This window comes from Diadema setosum, chromosome 11, assembly GCF_964275005.1.
Source record: "Diadema setosum chromosome 11, eeDiaSeto1, whole genome shotgun sequence".
Lineage (NCBI taxonomy): Eukaryota > Metazoa > Echinodermata > Echinoidea > Diadematoida > Diadematidae > Diadema > Diadema setosum.
Genome location: NC_092695.1, coordinates 31,127,316 through 31,147,736, shown reverse-complemented (window position 1 = coordinate 31,147,736; position 20,421 = coordinate 31,127,316). Strand labels below are relative to the sequence as shown.

Here is a 20,421-nt window from a genome sequence, read left to right as displayed (position 1 = left end):
GTGCATAATTATGTCAATTGAAATGACAAAGTGAAAGTGATGAGAAAATACATTTTTAATCATGATTTCTAGAATATTCCTTGTTATTTCACAAGTGAAGTATTACTGGAAAGGTTTAATTCTGCTCTATCTGATGATCGATGAACTTACTTTGAAATGTTTAAAAATGGCCCTTGGCTAGTTTTTGCAAATATATACATGTATATATATATATATATATATGAAGAGTTTGTTTGCAAAAACCGATAAGTCCATATTAGCCAAATGGAGATATTTGCGATTAAAGGTCAAGAAAAATAGAGAGAATAATAAGAAAATTTTTGCTTCTTTTGACCATAACTTCAAAAATGTACCTTTATATGTAGTGACCAATATATCATTTAAAAAGGCATTATTTTGTACTTTATGACAGAGACCGCACTTCAAAATCTTCAAAAATGGACTTATCGGTTTTTGCAAACAAACTCTTCATATATATATATATATATATATATATATATATATATATATATATAATGTACACGTCCACAAAAATACAAAAGTGGAATCGAAGAAAACTGATTACGAATTGTAAGGTAGGCAAACCGCAAGTATCAGACAGTTAGAATTTGCCTCTTTTCCTCACGTAATTCACTTCTAGTTTCTTCTTATGTGAAATAATATCGTACTATTCAAATGGAAATTTACAGATTTTACATCATCAATGACTGATTTTCTTTTCATCAGTGAATGATAAAGGACAATCTGTCATAACTGATTTAGATTGAAGACAAAATGTGCATAACTGATCAACAAACTAGATACATTATAAATACTACACGTTTAAGAGTTCGAATCCCCTGCTGTTTGTGTGCTTGACAATTCCAACATACTGTAGAAGGCACTGTAGTCGACGTTAACGGAGAACCACAGGACATTCAGAAAACTGTTCGAGGGATTCTGTAGTTCAATCTAATTCAAAGTTATTACTTTTTCACTTCTATGGTGAAACACGCGCTGATCAGTGTGGTTTTTAACAAAATGAACATCATACGTACAGAAGAAAATACGCATGTCAACACAAATTAGCGAGACAGTAATAATGGATTGAACTACTAGTGAAACAAAGGACGATGAAAACTGTGTTTCTCGAGAGCTGAATAGGAGTATGATGCGATTACAAAAACTGAAGAGTGCGCACCTTTGTTTTATGTCATTATGAAAACCGAAATCCTTGACTTCGTCATCAGTGCAATAGCAAAAATTGCCAAATTCATCTTGAATGGGATACGGAATCGTCACAAGAAGCCTAGGGGTATATCATCTGTCTCCCTTTGAAGCAAGTGCGTATCTCCTCAATAAGTTATTGCGTTTTCTCTGTTGGTCACATCCTCATTATTTCTTGCACAGCTCTTAATGACAAGACGTGTGATAAGCATCGTTGTAAGTAGACTCTGTGGTACGGTACAGCCCTTTCTAAAACAGGAAAGAAGTGCAGAGAAACTTTGTGGCAAGAACGTTAAATTTTTCAAACGTAGCTACTGAATATAGAAACACTGGCAAGTAGATAAAAAGCGGTTTGTGTATGAAATCACCTATCTGATGCAAAACCACATAAAGTATAAAATTGAACAATTACGAGAAATGTGAAAGTTGATGGTCGAATGCTTCAAACGAACAAAAAATCTGTGACTGATCAGATTGTATACCATAACATCGACTAACCAATAAGAACAATAAGCCACCAATGCATAAGCAGAGTACACAGTGCAATTTCTTTTTATTCTAAATGTAATGATGGCAACATATGATATTGCATGTCAAAAAGTTGAATGTTTTAGTGCATGCTGTTGTTCTTATTGTCATTTGTTTGTTCGTTGTTGTTGCTTGTCATTGGTGTTTGTTTGTTGTTGTGGGGGGGGGGGGATGTTCATCCATCTGCAAACCATCACAACCTTCAGGCTACAAAATTTCCTTTTGTGTGTGTATAATGTGAAGCGATGTCTATGACGCCGAGACATTTCCCTGCAGAGAGCATACGTCTCCTCCATCCCATTATTTACCTTACCCACTCATCAGCATAAAACACACAGAAAAAAACCAAACAAACAAACAAGCAAACTGTTTTGAACTTGTTTCATGCACAGTTTCGTTGAAGTCAGAGCAATTGTTACTGTTGCTAAGTGCAGATTTGTTGTTGTCCAGCCATTGCTATATAATATCAAAGGTTCCATGAAATGCTCCTTTGACAAGAGTCATTGCTCCCATGAAATATCTGCACGCTAAGCCAAACATAAATTTTACCAACAAACATAACCCCATACCCCCTAATCCTAATCCTCACATCAAACTAAACCTAAAACCATATTTTACCCTAACCCTAAGTCCTTGGATGAAGTAAGACCGGACAAACTGTTGTAGGAGCGAATGTGTGTCACCTAAAAAATAAAGAATTATTGCTGCTGTCCCTGGTCAAAGACCATGCACCGGTTTGTATTGACGAGCCACTTTTTAATCCTGTTCAGTAAAGGCTAAACTCCACTAATGACAGGGAGGCAGTCCCTCCAACCTCTCTGCAAGCGTCCACTAAGCATTTTAACGATGTCCTTGTACTTCTCGACGTCAGCCACGTTGTTGTTCTGCTCAGGGTCGAGTTCGTTCACGTAAAGCTCTCGAGCCTTTACGTCGTTCCAGTCCCCTTCGAACGTGGTGTTGCTGAAGCCGATCCATTCTGTATAGTGGTACTCGATCGTACGCATCGAGTATCCCATGATGGTAATATTGGCAAGGTGCGGAACGTCGGTTAGTTTTCCTGGATGCACGCTTGGGCGAGGGTACTGGCTAAACGTTGCGTTCTTCCATCGTTTAATTTTTCGCAAGCCCCTGCTATCATTGGTCCTCCAGCGATCAGCAATGTAGTCGTCCAGTATCAGCGGGGCAAAACTGACGCCTTCTGCGCAGAAATCGACGTCGAATGAATTCGGAGGACATATTGGCGGGACGGTCAGGCCAGCAAGCTCTGACAAGCTTGGAAATATGTCCACGAGTTCCACCAGGGCATCAACGCTGACTCCGTGCTGATTACCTTTAGGTTCAAGTACGTCATTGCCTTCGCTTTCGGGAGTGCGATAGGGTAAACCGACAGGCAGGCCGTTGCTTTTCTTCCATGTTACCTTGTCGTATCTCAACTTCTTCCATGACAGTTTGCCAGTCTTGTGATCTATCAGGACTCTGTTAGGGGCCTTGAGCGGGTCTTTCAGGGTGAATTTTTGGGCGGAGAGCCAGTTTGTGTCTGTCACACCGGGAACGTGCACCATGAGCGGGACGCGGGTGGCCAGCTCGAAGTTTGAGAACTTGCACCATTCACCATGTTCACCAAGCTGCCAACCTGAGGACATCCAAAGCAATAACAACGGCCATCACAGTAATAACAACTCTGCAAAGATGCCTATCATTGAAGGCCTTTGACCACACATTTCCCATCGCAACAAATTTCAAGTGATTTGGCTTCTTAGCATTTGAAAAGCTGGTGTCAAAGTTGACTCAAACTGACAAGAGATTTTAATTTGTGAAATACAATGCTATAAATCGAATTTTGCTGAAACATCAAAACCTATTTCAGATGCAGACAGCCCTACAATAGAAATGTGAATGATCATACATCTGCTTTAGACGCAAAAAGACCCACTGTAAAAAAATCAAACAAACGAACAAACAACAACAAACAAACAAACAAACAAACAAACTACATATCTAGCGTTTTAGATCGTTACAAACTTGACTGAGGAGAGAAGGTAATGTTTGGTAAAGACCAAAAAAAAAGTGGCAGAATGGTGATTGGTTCTTTATTGGGTGGTACTTGGATGTTACAGTTTCACCATATCTTAGCGACTGCATTATTATATATCTTTTTCTTTGATTGTAACTGATTAGAATGCTGGAGCTTACCATGATCCCCGACGAACAGGATAATGGTATTGCTGGCGAAACCAGAAGCTTCCAGGACCTGAAGCAGACGCCCAACCTGGTAGTCGGTGTACGTTGCTGACGCATAGTAATTCTGACGCATTGGTCCCTGGAGGAAATAGCATAAAGTATAACACTCTATCATGGTTGTTAATGGTGCTCCTACCGATTCTATCCAGATATAGGAACAGTTATATTCTTTACGAAAAAAAAACAATGATATTTTTGTTTGCATTCTCGTTATTGTCATCATTATCGTCATCACGTTATAGCATCTTCCCAAACCATGATTTCAGGGCTCACTGACCCATTTATAACGTTCTACTTAGAACCAGTTCTAAATCTTTTCAAAGGGCCATTTTTAACGGAACAGAAGGTAAAACTACATCAAACACGCAGACCATACTGATGAATCTTTTATAATCACAAAATCTTGCATTCTTTTAAATGTCTCAAACACACAGGAATCAATGTGCCTAAGAACTGGGAATATTTTCAGATCAGTTTCTTGTTTAACAGGAAACGATCTCAGGGTAGATAGGTTTGATTAGCCATATTGAAAGCTCAAACTATGAATAGGAGAGCAAACTTTCCAAACCCTCCAGCGAATATGCCGATTCACTTTGGCATTAAAAATGGTGCTTATGGCAACAAAATTCTTACTCTAAAAGGCTAACGAAGTAAAGTTCCTTCAGATGATACGTTATTTTAGCTTCATATTCACACTGTACCGATGATAATTTTGTAGCTTCCGACTTCGCTGTGTAAGTTTGTTCGAAAGCTAAAAAACCAGAGAAAACAACAACAAAACAGCAGCAACAACAACAACAAAAAAAAAAAAACGCAGAAAAACAAAGCAAAAACAAAACAAAACTCACAAAGGTGGAGTCTTTACACATGAGATCACTGCTGTGTTTTCGGACAAGATATTTAACTTACTGCCACGGAGTAAACCAGGAGATTACATGGGTACCTGGCCATGCTATCATGCCGGGTGTTATAAAAACACAGAGCCACGTAGGAAAACAATGTGTACACTGAAGAGAACAAACACAAATAAATGACATCGACCTCAGTATTTTTGTTATTGCTGTTTCCACGAACAAACTTACATGGAAGTCGAGTGGTATTGTGCCGAACGGGAAACTTAGGTTCAGCGCCTTCAGATCGTCCCGAAGTCGCAATGAGTGGAAGTCATCCCAGGCCACACTCGGCATCTTCTCGGGTATGTTCGGATTAGACGCGATTTCCACCGACTCGAGTGGATACAGGGCTTGGTACGCCTTCGGGTATTTCCACGGAACGTGCGGTTTGCGGTAGCCGACGCCGAGGAAGAACGGCGGCTTCATCGACTCCCGAAAACCAGCGTCAATCGATTCGTCTGAGCCAGAGCGCCCTCTCGCGGAGAGCGACAGATTCCGCAAAATTTCAGCCGCCCTTTCAAAGGCTTGTAGATCTGGAAGCGTATGCTCAGGCATCTCCTCTACATCCACTGGACACATGATGTTGTTATGTAATGTTCCATCCAAATTTGGGCACACCTTGAAAATCGATAAAGGGTAGAAAATGAATATCCATGTTTAGGCAGACCCGTGAAACGGGTTATTACAAATTGCATAAATTGAATAATTGAGGTCAATGTTTAGCGAAATTTTATCATACTTATTACAACACACCTTACTCTTGATTGACCATTCTTTATTGTTTTCATTTCATTTCCATAATAAGAGCGAGACGCTAACTACATGAATATTGACCATGCACTTACCCATATACAAAAGTCGCATAGTTCGGAAAAAAAAAAAGACTCGTACGCCATGAAAACAAATTGCTTATTAAGATGTACAGCTCTGCAGTTATGTCCCTTTTGAGTCTAGGGTTTTCATATTGCGGTTATTCCAATATTACTATCATCTTGATTGTTTCTGAAGAAGAAGTGATTTGAAGAGTAATACATGGGAAATGAACAGCAATTCATCAGTAATAGTCATCACCGTGGTAGCCAGAATCCTTATTTTTCTCGATGTCGAATTTGCATATTATTGAAGAAATGCTGGGCAGTGGGGAACCCTGATAATGTACAAGGCTGTGGAGGAAGTTAAAGGGAATTTCACTTCCATGGGTTTGCCGTATGAAGTATGGGAAGGGAATGAGAGACTATTCCTCACCTTTGCCTTGATGTACTGTTCGGTTGAAGGATGGTAAGCGGGAATTGACCAACTGTAACGGTAGTCGTCATCGCCTCCACTAGGAACACCTGTTTAAAGATGAATCAATCTCTTACCTGAATATACTGTAACCTACAATGTCTATTACAAAAGAGCTTGATTGCAAAACACATCTTAAAGCAAGTATATCATCAGTTAGAGCAAAATAAAACCTCGCAAGTGATCATATTGTTCTTGAAATTATGATTTAAAAAATCCCGTATTTTTATATTGTTGCTGGTTTTTGTGTTTTTGTGTTTTTGTTGTTGTTGTTGTTGTTGTTGTTGTTTTTTTTGGGGGGGGGGGGTGCGGCTTAAATCGCAAATATCTCAATGAACACGAATTGACTGAGATCATTTTCCAAACAAATAATCGTAAGCTTGATGTGTGCCTCAGGTATACCTGAAGGTCTCCACCCCAGGTCTCAACACCTTCCCTTTAGAGTACCGAAATGATAATGTCACAGTCTTGTTCTAGCTTGGGTTGGAACCAGGTACGCGCATAAACACTCGGTCCAGATGACGTTGTTTAGAACCAGGTTCAATGGCGATGAATGACTCTGTGATACCATACTTTTGTACGTTATACTGTGTTTCGATTTTAAGTTACCTGGATGAAAGACTTTGCCGAAAGAAGCCGTGAAGTACCCATTCTCCTTGAAATGCTGCGGCAGTGTGGTGTAGTTGCCGCCCGAAACCCTCCAGTACGAGTCGAAATTGTAGACCCTGGTGGTATCCGGTCTGCGGCCGGTCAGGAAGGACGTTCGACTTGGAGCGCACAGGGATTGCTGATGAAGGCAGCGACAGATCAAGAGAAAATTATAAAATCATAACAATACTTTGTAATCATTCCCAACTGTTCATCATAAATTTAGTCATAAAAGTCATGAAAGTGGAGACTGTAATCCGATGAAATCACTATAATAGTAATTATCATAATATAATATATTGATAATAATCATAATTATTAAGACTTTATATATTCCTCGATGCACATTCGATACACAATAATTACACACATTTTGATGTCAATCTTTGCATAAATTTCCCTATGGAAGGAAAGAACAACGATAATAAAAAACAAACAAACAATGCACAGCTTTTCCATAAACACATCAAGCTCATGTTGTGCGAAGATCAACAAATCGGATATAAGTAAACAAGCGTAATTGCACACCGCGCATAATAATAATTTATTGGCAATTAATGTAGAGCAGAACGAAGACTACATTTTTGCTAACTTCATGAAACCACATGCACTCATATAAAACTTAAAATCATTGCATGCTTCCCGGCTTCACTCATCGTCAAACTATGCACTTATACCTCATAAAAACACACGGAAATGGGAGATTTCCACGAATTTAACTGTAAATTTCATAGAACGAGATTAACGATAAAACCAACAACTGCCAAGGAGGTGACACAGATAACGATAATGATAACAAAAATACTGCAAGTATAGTAATTTCTGCTGATAATATCTTAAGACTACAAAACATTTCAACTCGAGAACAGGACCTATCACCGTTCATCGTACCTGGACCATGGCGTTGGTGAAGATTGCCGACTGCGCAGCGAGTTGGTCGATGTTTGGCGAGATGATGGGGCCGCCATAGCAGTCGAGTGATGGCCGGAGATCATCGATCACGATGAAAAGAACATTGGGCTTGTCGATCCTACTGGCTGTCATTAAGAATCATGAGGAGAATACGTGAAGTATGTTACACAATCTGGTTCATCTTGGCCAGATGAGAAAGGTAATGTGTCTGCTGTAAAGTCCAAATCCTATACTGCACCTACACCTATATGCCAAAAATGCTTTCCTATAATCATATCTGCACCAGAAAGACCTATATGCCACACATTGTTTTCCTATATATCAGCATCAGAAAGAGCTATATATATGCCACAAAGTGTTTTCCTGTAATTATATCAGCACCAGAAAGCTCGTTCACGTCTTCGCCGACACCGTATCAAAACATCAGGCATGTACGTATATACTCAAACTTGATTCCAAGTATTGAACTGTAAATTCAGCAGGAACAACTGACTGAACTGGTTCATTACTATAATAGGTCCTCGGAGAAAATCAAAACAGTAGAGTTATTTTGAATTACACGCTAAAATTGGAATGGTCGATAAGTCGTTACATTTAGAAAAAAAAAAAAACAAACATGTTATCAAATTTCCCGCGTATTTTGTGAAAAAAGGTATCCATCAGAGCTCACGAGAGCTTGGTGGAGGCTTACCCTACCTTATCTATACAACTATATTGTATGTAACGTACAATCAAATGGATATATAGAGAAAACATTTTGATTGCATGAAAGTGGTAAAACATAATTGTTGGTTTTACGTTGCACCCATTGCTGAAACTCGTGAATTATCAAGAAATCTGGAATACACATGCCTTCCAAAGACGTCGCCCGACTCAATGAGATAATGAGAAAATGAAATAGATTGGTAGGACCTACAAACAAATCTTAAATTCCTCAAAAGGTATGTACAATACTCATGTGAACAAGGGTTGCTCCTGACATCCATGCCTTGCCTGGCATAGCGACGACTGTTGTATTCAAATTGGATGAATTCCAAGTACTGAAATGCGTCGCGTACAGTATGTGTAATTATATATATGACTTTTTTTCTCTCTCTCGGTTTTGCCTCCCCAAACGAAATATAAGTTCAGTCACCACGGATACCAGTTTTCACATGTCTACTTAGACCTAACATGCCTAAAGAGGAAAGTTGAACTGATTGAGTTTGCTGGCATGCAGGTTGGCTTGAAACCTAGAGAAAGATCGAGGAGACGTGAATGGGAAATGAAGTGGGAAGACGGGAATTTCTCTAGAAATATTGCAATGACATGAGTATGAAGGGTCGAGCAATGTCGATGTTAAACAGCGAGAGGTCAAACTGTAAAAAATTTAACTTACCTGAATCCAGTTGGAACTGTAAAAGGAAACAGGCAACCACAGTGTAAATCACCAACGGTACGGCCATCGTCCTGTGTGAACAAAATGCCCAATAAAACTGAGTTGACGAGGATTTGAGCTGTTTCCGTTGTTTAGAATGTCTTCCGCTTTGTTCTGTGTTTATGCGATAACAGTTATCAGGTTGGTACCATGGGGGGGGGGGGGGGGGACATGCCATCAGCTGAAAGCTAATACTGTGAAAGTGGACATTTTCGCGCGTTTCGTGCTACCAGAAACCAGCGCGAAATAAAAGCACGCGAATATTTTTGCACATCATTTATGTTCCGCTAATGCGTGTCTTGATTCCGCGGAATTAAAAACACACGAAATTCATCTTACCCAATATCCACTTTTACAGTATAATACATTCCTGTGGAGGTAGATTTTGCATTAGCACATAGACACACACCCCTTGACACCAAAATATGACTTGTACTCTCACCAAGGAGCCTCTGGGGCGACTTCAGAGACGTCTTCAATTCATTTCTCCGTCAGTCGAGCAGACATCCCGCGACGTTTCCGCATGTCAACGGTACCATGGTTTAAATTTGTACCATGATTTACATTTAAACCATATTGTAAATTTGGGCCAAAGAGTCTCCGAAGTAATCGTCCATATGGCTACATTCCAGGAGACGTCGCGTAGACGTCGCGGAGACATCTCCGTGACGTCTCCGCGACCAGGCAGATTCTACCACATGCAGGTGGCCAACTAGTTTCTCATTTAGCCCAATGATACCTACTTGAATACAAAAAGATGCCCTAAAAGGCCTGTCTCACTGGAGGAGACGTCGCGACTGCATCGACTCGTATGACTTGGAAGACAAAAAACAAACAACAACAACAAAAACATGCTTGCGTTCTCACCGAGAAGTCCACTCCAGGGCGACGTCCGAGATGTCTCCAAACAAGATGACAATTATTTATTCGCCAGGAAATTAAGGCGACGTCACCGTGACGTCGCCAAGATATCTCCACATCGTCACCGGTAGGTCACCATGGGTCTCCGCAAGGTCGCGGAGATGTCTCGGAGAAAGTCTCCGAAAAATCGAACATGTTCGATTTCTTGCGACTCCCCGGAGACCTTGAGGAGACGTATCCGCGACCAGCAAGACTCGAGTCACCACCTATAGTGGCCCAAACTAAGTGAATTTCTGCCTACGGAACTCAATGTTTCATTACGATAGGCTCTCGGACAATAAAATTAAATTTATTACAGATGTGGTCTATTGCGATATACGGACAGTCTTAACTCAAGAATGCTCTCTCAGCTGAGGTTGACAACTGTATTCGAGCAGAAAGTTATTCACATATTCTGCATCCTATTTACCTCCACACACAAACAAACACGCACTCTCATGTTGGATCTTATATACGAGTTTACTCTGTCCTCTTTCGTCTCCTCGTCATCGTGCACTTGAAACATCTACAAACATTAACCCAACTGACATACTTGTCAACTGCAGGGAGAAAAGCCAAGAAAATTGGCCAAGACAATTTTAGAATTTAAACTGTTATCAGTTTTATACAGTAAGTGCGATGTTTTTGTAAGACATGGGGATATCAAATCTCCGTATGTTGATGTTGGATGAAATTCATATTCCTATATCAATTTTGTCGTCACCACTGCATCAAGAAGCAAATAAATCGGCAGTTGCACTGATGAGCATGTCTATTCCAAATACATTGTGTAGACACTGTCTTATATGGACATTATTGTCCCTCCCAGCTAGGGGCCGAAAACTGCGAAGCGGTCATCCTCAAGTCACCAAGGGCAGAATGGAGACCATCAAGAACTCTGAGGACTCTTCCATTGGAGTGACCAAAACACACCCCACACTCACCTACACATTAAATCACAGACACATCAACACCACACACACTCTCTCCCTCTCTGACACGCACACACTTACACACACAAACACACACACACACACACACATACACATAAACACGCAAGCATCGTCGAAAACTGTAAAATTTCCTTCATGCAGTGTAAGGGTTTGTATCGTGAGATATGTCGACACTTTGAAGGCCGTCCATAATCAAGCAGTCACCCAAAAGCCAAAAGGAACATAATTTTCTGTCGTGTCCTCTCTCTCTCTTGGTAGGTTTGTGCGTTTATTTCCTTCTAGCATTCAAAACGATGCCTTCATTGCAGAGCCAATATACATGACAAAGTGCAGCATATCGAAAAATATTACATACTTTTAGAATCCATACTTAATACCGTAATACAAGTTACATACACACAAACAAACGGGGACACATTTACATCAATTTTATGAATGTTCCGTGATAAAAGTTCTTACATTTAGAAGACGATTATCATGGAGATCATGATCTATGTTTGGCATACAAACATGAAAAGCAAAATGAAAACGCAAATAATAACATTAAAAAAAGACTTCGTCACTGACACAAACCACAGACCAAAATTTGTCACTATAGCAGCACCGGAAAAACTGTTGCACCACACTGAAAATAAGTTATGTTAACATACAAGTCCACAATTACAACGTACAGCTGTAACTAAAACATTTAACGCGACGTAACAGACACTACACTTGTTAGGTAAAACCTCCGTTATGGAAAGAGTAGGCTATTTGCATAGAATATGAATAGTACACCGGTCTACTCAAGAGAGGCAAGAATTGTCAACGAAAAGCTTTTCGGTTAGTTTCATTTGGTCAAAATATTAATCTCCGTCTTTTTTTTTTTTTTGGAAGGCTTTGCAGGATATGGAACACTTCACAGACAAAATATTGCACTGGGTATTTATATGATCCAAATGGTTGAAGTAGACTCAATCAAAACAAACTGATCAAACAACGAACACTGGCATTCAGCTCACGTTTATATAATTAAGTATTACACCGGAGTTTCGTCAATACCATATTGCAAGTGATAAACAATTCAGTTCCTAAGCTTATTTATTTTCCGTTTAAATAATTATATGCAGCAATTGAACGAGAAACGTGAAATATAAAGGCTGAACGCGACTGGTTCAGTTGTGCCAACTTGACACGACTCCTTTCATAATGCACATCATTAAGAAAAAATAAACCTATACATGTATAACGATAAAGAAATATAATGTATTCTGCAGAATTAATGCACATCCGAAACATGATGTAAATTTATTTGTGAATTTATACTCTCCCTATCAGCTCTCGACAAAACGGACCTAAAAAGCTCTCTAGAGGAATAAAAGGGAAGACTATTATGCTGACCCCTCCACAGTATCGTTTACGATGGCAAGAGACTTTTTTTTTTTCTCGGCAACACAATGTGAAGAAAGGGTATCAAGATGAAAAATGAAACGGGACGACGGGGTACCGTGTTCCTGCAATACGGACCGCAGAAAAGAGAAATGACGACATTTTTTTTTTTCGTCTTCTTGTGAGTGATAGTGATATCATTATGAAATATACTTGCATATAATCGTAAGAGAACAATTTATTGCGTGAAAGCATACACTGTAGTTATAATCTCAGTCTGTCGAGAGTCCCGAAAATTACAATTGTTACTTGTGCTCAGGGAGACAATCCCTCCAACCGCGCCGGAGCTGCTGGCTTAGAACTTTCACCAGAGCTTCGCTCCCGGCGTCATCGGCAACGTTGTCGTTTTGCTCGGGGTCCTTCTCATTGAAATACAGCTCCCTTGCCTTCACGTCCGACCAGTCCCTCTCGAAGGTGGTGTGGTTGAAGCTGATCCACTCGGTGTAGTGGTAATCCCGCGTTCTCATGGAGTAGCCCATGATGGTGATCTTGTCCAGAGCGGGAAGGTCCGTGTGCCTCACGGGTTCGACTCCCGGCCGCGGATACTGGCTGAACGTGGCGTTCTTCCAGCGCGCAAATCGCTTTGTCCGCTTGATCAGCGGGACGAAGCTTACTCCCTCTGTGCAGAGAGTTATATTGAACGATGTTTCGGGACAGATTGGCGGAGCGGAAAGTCTTGTGAGTTCCGTCAAGGTAGGAAACAAATCAACCAGTTCAACCATCTCTTCGATCTGTAATCCGTTTCTCTGCGTCGCAAATCTCTCTCTACCTCCTGCCATCGCTGTCACGGTCTTTTTGCGTGTATGCTGTCGTCTAAAGTCGCGAACGGACTGGCGCACGTCAATGAGCGGGAACTTCGGCGATAATGATAGCCTGGAATCGGTCACATTCGGCACGTGGACGAGCAAAGGCACTTTGGTGGCTAGTTCATAGTTAGAACATTTACACCATTCTCCATGTTCACCGAGAAACCAACCTGTGTAAAGAATGATAACCACGAACTCTTAAAGGAATTACAATCAAAGGAATGCCAAATTTCTTTAATCATAAAAGACAATGTCCAACGGGAATCAATGTTTAATTTTGAATTAGTTCACACAATCGACAAAAATAATATAAATACACATAAACGATATAAGAAAACGTTTGAACTGAACATACCAATAACACGCCAGTTCAAAAATCTCCGTTTAATTTTTGTAATAAATAAAGTCTTATTACATATGCAAGGGATTCTTTAGGAGATTAGCTAAGTGCACGTATTGAATTACACAGAAGGTTATTGCACTTGGGATTTGCAGTAAGATACCCATCACAAAAGTCAGGATGCTGTACGTTTAAAAACGGCACATGAAGATACTAGCACATCATACGTTTTGTTCCGTCAGGAAATTTAAACTGCAGCCTTCGAGATCTATAGTCCTAGTTACTGATTTATTCGTAGCACAGCGGACGTGAACAGAGACTAATATTTCCATCTACACTGACATGAGACACAATTACTGATGACAAGAAACCTGCTTTTGGTGGAGCAGGTGATGGGATAGGTGGTGGGAGGGCCGGGATCTTACCGTGGTCACCGACGAGGGAAATGATGGTGTTGTTGGCGTGTCCAGTCTCCTCCAGCGCCTGGAGGAGACGTCCCACAAGGTAGTCCGTGTATGACGCTGCTGCGTAATAGCCCCTTCTCATCACAGCCTGTAGTGTGTAGAAAACGAGGAACATTCTAACACAATGTTACTCCTGATCTCCGCGCTCCCCCCCCCCCCCCCCCCCTATCTCTCTTATGTATATAATCATGTGAGTTTTTCCTTTTCGTCTGCTGCTGGGCTTTGACGGTGTTTCTGAGCTTACGACTTCAAACACAACTATTTTGCAATTCAAATTTATGAAATTCTTCCGTCGAGATGTTTTCATTGCAACTGATTGACAAATTGCCCTACATCGACGTAAATAAGCACTGAATTGATCAGTGTCTTAGTAGTAGCCATGATAAAAAATCATGGGCGTACATACTCGAGCAGGATTCGAACCTACGACCTCCTGATCACCGGACAGGCGTCATCTCCACTAGACCACCGAGCTTTCGCCCGACAGCAAGTGTTGGTTCTAATCCTTATAGCATGCAGCGGGTACTGCTTTGTTATTCAAATTTATGAAATTCTTCCGTCCGAGATGTTTTCATTGCAACTGATCAGTTGCAATGAAAACATCTCGACGGAAGAATTTCATAAATTTGAATAACAAAGCAGTACCCGCTGCATGCTATAAGGATTAGAACCAACACTTGCTGTCGGGCGAAAGCTCGGTGGTCTAGTGGAGATGACGCCTGTCCGGTGATCAGGAGGTCGTAGGTTCGAATCCTGCTCGAGTATGTACGCCCATGATTTTTTATCATGGCTACTACTAAGACACTGATCAATTCAGTGCTTATTTACGTCGATGTAGGGCAATTTGTCAATCAGTTGCAATATTTTGCAATTGTCTGTTATTCTAAGCAGCTAGCTTAAAGGGACATTCCGGACGATTTTCATAATTTCACATCATGTAGTACATAAATCAACAGTTCCATGTATAGATTCGTGGAATTTGTTGTGGTCCTTGAGCAGAGAAAGCAATAAATTGAAAATCTTAAACAAATAACACTGAACAGTGTTGATAACATCAGAGCCTCATATATTTCAGAAATGTAGCAGTGCAATTCCATTACAATACCACTTGCACAACAAGTTCACCTGTGAAGAATCTATGCATGCCTTCTTCTGTTGTTCTGCTTCCGTGAGCCCCAACTCATGCATTCTTATGGTGAGGCTGCCATGTCATCATCCTTGTTCATTGCAATTTGTTACAAATTTTGAAAACATTCTCATTCCTCATCCCAATCACTCTAAATTCTGAAACTCTGTACTCAGTTTAACTGATTTATAGTTGTTCAAATGTAAAAGTCTGAAAATCATCCGGAGGTCCCCTTTAACAATGATTTATTCTTTTATTTTGCATGAACATGTGCTACCTTTCTCTCCCTCCCCCCCCCCCTCTTTCTGACCTCTTTCGACAAACTTTATTTCTAAGTGATTTTAGTAGAATATCTTTACAATAATCATATTCTTCTTGTATATGACAAGGAAACTTTCATTACACCTAAGTGTGATTGATTACTGTATAACGTCAATTTATGTACTCGATGTGTTTCTATAGGTGGACTGGACTATCTTCTTGATCGTCATAAAAGTTTGACTTAAATCAGTTTACGACATAAACTCACATGATATTTTAGTGGGATGGTACCGTACGGGAAACTCAGATTCAGTGCTTTGATGTCGTCTCGAAGCCTGAGCTGATAGTAATTCTCCCAGGCCACACTCGGGAGCTTCTCGGGAATATTCGGGTTAGGGGCGATCTCAATCGAATCCAAGGGATAAAGCGCTCGGAATTCCTTCGGGTATTTCCAGGGTATGTGCGGTTTCCGAAACCCCACTGCCAGAAAAAACGGCCACGTTCTCCCCGGCATGTCGTGGCCCTTTGCTTGGAGGAAGGAGCGTAGCTCGGGAAACAAATGATCGTTTGGACTCTCCAACGCCGAGACTATCTTGAGGAGGTTTTCCGCCGTCTCCAAACTTTGAATGTCGGGAAGGGTCTCTTCCGGCATTTCCGTCACATTGACAGGACACATGACGTTGTTATAAAGTTTGCCATCTAGCCCCGGACACACCTATATGGCACAGAACACAGCCAGACACGGATTAAACTTCAGCAGAGTCCTTGTTACAAGAGGGAGTTGGATCAGTTAGACTTTAGGTTCATAATGACGAATGTCTACCACCGAAGAATTACTATACGCATCCTACGTCACGCCTTGCGATTAACTACAGTATATTGAAATCCATGGACACGCCTTATACATTTTTTTTTTTAATCTAAAATCTTTTTACCTTTATACTCGATTTCAACAAAAAGTCCACTACAGTGCACTCCCTTATAACGAACACGGTTATAACAAAATTCTGTCCGCAACATTATCAGCTCTATGTTTTTTGTTCGGTTATAACAAAATGTCGATATGACGAAAGAAAACTATAACGGGAGTCCACTGTATTTTGATAATTTGTTTGGTCTCACTCAATAGGACCCCGTTTACAGTGCGAGGCTCGGCCGCGGCCGAGCCGCGGCCGAGCCCAGCCCCGCTTCAGTGTAAACGCGCAAAAGGCCAAATGCGAGGCCAAAATTGGCCTCGCATTTGGCCTCGCTCTGGAGGTGGTCTCGGCCACGGCCGAGCCGCGGCCGAGCCCGGCCTCTTCTTGGTGTAAACGCAAACTGGGCCAAATGCGTGGCCAATTGCGCGGCCAATTTTAGTCTGGCTACCAAACCCTCTGCCTGTATCTTTCGCTATTCAGGATATTAACCCCCCTCAACGTGGAAAACTAGTATAGTTTAAGGTGGTTTTGTCCTGCAAAGGATTTTTTCCTTCGGCAAAGGCCTTTGCCCGAACGGCGAATTCGTCGCCACGGAATTCATTTGGTAAAGGGTCTGAAAACCAGACAATACCAAATTGCGTTTGTTTACAAGCAGAGTGCCACTACGACAAAATATTGAAAGGTTTGAATCAAAAGCGCGGCCGAGCCCAGCAGTGTAAACGGACAAAATTGCGAGGCTCGGCCGCGCAATTGAGGCCGGACTCGGCCGCGGCCGAGCCGCGGCCGAGCCCGGCCCCGCACTGTAAACGGGGTCTAGGCCAGTTCGGGGTTCCACTTTGAGCATGAGCAGAAAAAGGTCATCAGTACCGGCAGAGCATGTTGGTTTTTTATTCACTGAGATAAGCATCTGTGATGTAATGATTATTCAAGTGATCATTATGAGTGGTGCTTGCTAGCACATCCACCTGACAGCAAATGCGGTATTTGACAATATCAATAGAAAAAGATTGTTAATACATTCAATGCGAAATAATGAAATGGATGCTTTCCAAAGTGCTAATTGATGGATCATTCTGGTCACCTGGTCTACGCAAGTTCATTCTTTCTTTGAACATGACTGATGAATTCCATAAATTGTTACGTCGGGTAAGCTGAAATACCTTCTCTCGCTTGAAAACTCGTGGAGTGCCTAATCAATTGAGAAAGAAGAAAGGTCATTTGTACCGATGTGCCCATGAGCTAACCCCGAACTGGCTTATTCAGCTCAACTTCATATTCCACTCAACTTCATCAAGGAATGACATGACACTATACAGGTCTATATAACTTGTGTGTGTGTATACCTTCGCTTTGTTGTAGGCATTTGTTGAAGACTCATACGGGGGTAGAGACCAGCTGTACGGGTAGTCCAAATTCTTTCCACCCGGAGCACCTGCATATATTGAAGGAACGTGTTAAAGGTCCTGTTTACCTTTGGTAACAGTGATTAATTTTTTATTTTTTTAAATTTTTTTTAAAGATATGACATTTTAGATGCATATGTGTAGGTCTGTTCTACCACACAACATCCTATCATAATTACAAATTTTTCGCGATAAAACCTAGAAAATAAGGAGATATCTGTATTTTTTTTTCTCAATAAACCGTAACTGTAGACGGTTTAGTCTGGAAAAATTTTTTTATTATAACTATTGTTCACATTTTGTATATCGAACAATACTTAACATCGATTATACCGACTGAAAATTTTACGGTGGTTGTTTCTATACCTATCTCACATATTTTAAAGCACTAATGCTGGGTTTTTTATTCATCTGCAAAGAGTAAATTATGCCTTTAATCGAAACATCCAGAAACCTTTCTATCGAAACATAGATGTAAAGTATTATCAGCAAAACAAAAGAGGAATATATCAGAGCATAGATCAGACACATGTCAAACTTGCACCCTACTATTATCACCATTCTTTTTTTTCTACTGTTTTAATCGATTCTCTTTTTTCTATTTTGGAGCGAGCTTCGTAAAATGCGCAAGAGGACACTAACATCATGAGAGCTCACAATACGATAGTGATACCTTTGGCAATACTGTATGAGCAACAGAGCAAAATAATCATGGGTCACTTATCAATAATAACGTTATCAGCATGATACATAAACTTTGGGGATAGCTCTACACACCCCCTTGGAAGACCTTTCCGACGGATAACGTGATGTAACCGTTGTCCTTGAAGTGCTGCGGCAGTGTGGTGTAATTCCCTGCATGTGTTCGCCAGTAAGACCCGAAGTCGTACAGCCGGGTGGTGTCTGGACGTCGACTAGTCAGGAAAGAGACCCGGCTCGGGGCGCACACCGCTTGCTTCAAAAAGAGGGAAAAGAAAACAACGTTTTGGACTTAAAGGGGTGATTAAGTTTCGGTTGAGATGGGGTTTGAGGTTTCCAACTTTTTTTATGGTATTTGTTTGTTTGTTTGTTTGGTTTTTGGAGATAGGGACAACAAACTAATGAAATATGAAAGACCATACATTTCTAAAAAGGAATTCGAAGTTTATTTGATTAAAATGGTTTATATATGGCCGAGATATCTAACACAAAAGGTAGATAAAAGGTAGGACCCATCTTTCATGAGGATTTTTTTTTTATTTGATATCTCAGCCATTTCTAAACCAATTTTCATCAAATAAACATTAAATTCCTCTTAAACTGTACCCTTTATAACATATTTCATAAAGTGGATTCTAAATATCTCACCAAAAGTTAAAAGCTGAATTCTCACCTCAACCAATTTTATCATCCCTTTAAACATAGTCGGCAAACACCTTGAAGAGCACAGTCAGTTAACTTCATACTACGTATACTATTTTTACACCAGCACGATATTATCATTTCTGAGTCATGAATTTCGTTATATTTTGTCTATATATAGGCCAGCGCAAAATCCAGTGATAGCCTAAGCAAAAGCTGGATGTATATGGACGAGAGGGGAAGCCATCACGGAGTTTCTAATATCATCTGCACTCTCATATTATTGCATCCGTACATTTATGACCTTTATAATAATAATAATTAAAAAAAATAATATCACATCTAACTATACGGCCCATGACTTCATTAATGCAATGTAATTTAGTATGATGGAATATACAGTTACACGACATAACGCTATATATAGCGTAGGCCCCTACATCTTTTTAATCGCTAAACGCAAAGAAAATGCGATTGACGACGGAAATCACTCCCCCGATCCTAAATCCTCGATTTTAGAACTGAAACAGTTTGTGGTTTCCAGTTGAAAATGCAGGATATACCGCCATCTTTCAATGGTGCCTTTACTAAGCAATTTTAGAGCGTTTGATCTGAATGGAAGCCTGTGGTCAATAAGCTTCGTCTGCCCGGCCAATATGGCTCAATTGTTTCAGGCAGATTTAGTGTGAACTACATACATCAACATTACTAAAACTTCTTCTGGCAAAAGGAAGCCACTGAACTCTTCACGAATCCTCTACATGTACAGTGCACTCCCGTTATAAAGTTACAAAAACACGGTTACAAAGAAATTCCGGTTACAACGAAGAAAAAAATTCCCGATAGTATTTTTATTGTTTATTTGTTCGGTTATAACGAAATGTTGATATAACGAAAGAAAACTGCCGGTCCCGAGGACTTCGTTATAACGGGAGCCCACTGTACTACAATTTTATGCATGCGGATCATGATCTGGATCACCATCGAAAGGATAATCACCTACAGGTTCCTCTTAGTCCACAACGAACATTACCATCCTAAAATTATCACAAAAATCCCCTCACAGCTTTTCGAGATTGTAAACAGACAAACACACCAACAACCTAAAATGAACTAAAGCTAGCAGCAGAAAAGCATAGCTTCTTTAACTGGCGGATATACCCTATATGATTATGCGATGGGGTTTGCGGACACCCTTACCTGAGCCATAGCGTTAGTGAAGACTGCCGATTGATGGGCGAGCTGGTCGATGTTTGGCGATATGATGGGGCCTCCATAGCAACCAAGAGATGGGCGGAGATCATCGACCACGATGAAGAGAACATTGGGCTTCGCGGCAGCGGACCCTTTCAT

General features: G+C 40.7%; 3 protein-coding genes across 3 annotated transcripts; all 3 read right to left on the bottom strand.

Moving 5' to 3' along the window:
• Positions 1-1,725: 1,725 nt before the first annotated feature.
• LOC140235424 (iduronate 2-sulfatase-like) lies at positions 1,726-9,746 on the bottom strand. The gene is made up of 8 exons (XM_072315450.1): positions 9,720-9,746; positions 9,091-9,187; positions 7,692-7,837; positions 6,762-6,939; positions 6,114-6,202; positions 5,058-5,486; positions 3,928-4,054; positions 1,726-3,367 (listed from the first exon to the last, which is right to left on the bottom strand). Exons 1-8 carry the CDS (start codon positions 9,744-9,746, stop codon positions 2,511-2,513), a joined length of 1,950 nt encoding a protein of 649 aa, XP_072171551.1. The 3' UTR covers positions 1,726-2,510.
• A 2,407-nt stretch (positions 9,747-12,153) lies between these two features.
• Positions 12,154-17,751, bottom strand: LOC140234569 (iduronate 2-sulfatase-like). The gene is made up of 4 exons (XM_072314586.1): positions 17,668-17,751; positions 15,676-16,122; positions 13,982-14,108; positions 12,154-13,386 (listed from the first exon to the last, which is right to left on the bottom strand). The coding sequence occupies exons 2-4, from the start codon at positions 16,081-16,083 to the stop codon at positions 12,656-12,658; spliced, it is 1,266 nt and encodes a 421-aa protein (XP_072170687.1). The 5' UTR covers positions 16,084-16,122; positions 17,668-17,751; the 3' UTR covers positions 12,154-12,655.
• Positions 17,752-18,496: 745 nt separating this feature from the next.
• Positions 18,497-20,421, bottom strand: LOC140235423 (iduronate 2-sulfatase-like). The gene is made up of 2 exons (XM_072315449.1): positions 20,269-20,421; positions 18,497-18,682 (listed from the first exon to the last, which is right to left on the bottom strand). Exons 1-2 carry the CDS (start codon positions 20,419-20,421, stop codon positions 18,497-18,499), a joined length of 339 nt encoding a protein of 112 aa, XP_072171550.1.

Excerpts from the sequence above, each read along its gene's own strand:
- LOC140235424 (XM_072315450.1), bottom strand. The coding sequence starts at position 9,746 with ATGGACGATTACTTCGGAGACTCTTTG. Across the intron at positions 6,940-7,691 it reads TCACCAACGCCATGGTCCAG|CAATCCCTGTGCGCTCCAAG; the intron begins GTACGATGAACG and ends TGCCTTCATCAG. Across the intron at positions 6,203-6,761 it reads CGGCAAAGTCTTTCATCCAG|GTGTTCCTAGTGGAGGCGAT; the intron begins GTAACTTAAAAT and ends ATCTTTAAACAG.
- LOC140234569 (XM_072314586.1), bottom strand. The coding sequence starts at position 16,083 with ATGTGTCCTGTCAATGTGACGGAAATGCCGGAAGAGACCCTTCCCGAC. Across the intron at positions 14,109-15,675 it reads CCATCCCACTAAAATATCAT|GCTGTGATGAGAAGGGGCTA; the intron begins GTGAGTTTATGT and ends TACACACTACAG. Across the intron at positions 13,387-13,981 it reads TTCCCTCGTCGGTGACCACG|GTTGGTTTCTCGGTGAACAT; the intron begins GTAAGATCCCGG and ends TTCTTTACACAG.
- LOC140235423 (XM_072315449.1), bottom strand. The coding sequence starts at position 20,421 with ATGAAAGGGTCCGCTGCCGCGAAGCCCAATGTTCTCTTCATCGTGGTC. Across the intron at positions 18,683-20,268 it reads TCACTAACGCTATGGCTCAG|CAAGCGGTGTGCGCCCCGAG; the intron begins GTAAGGGTGTCC and ends CTCTTTTTGAAG.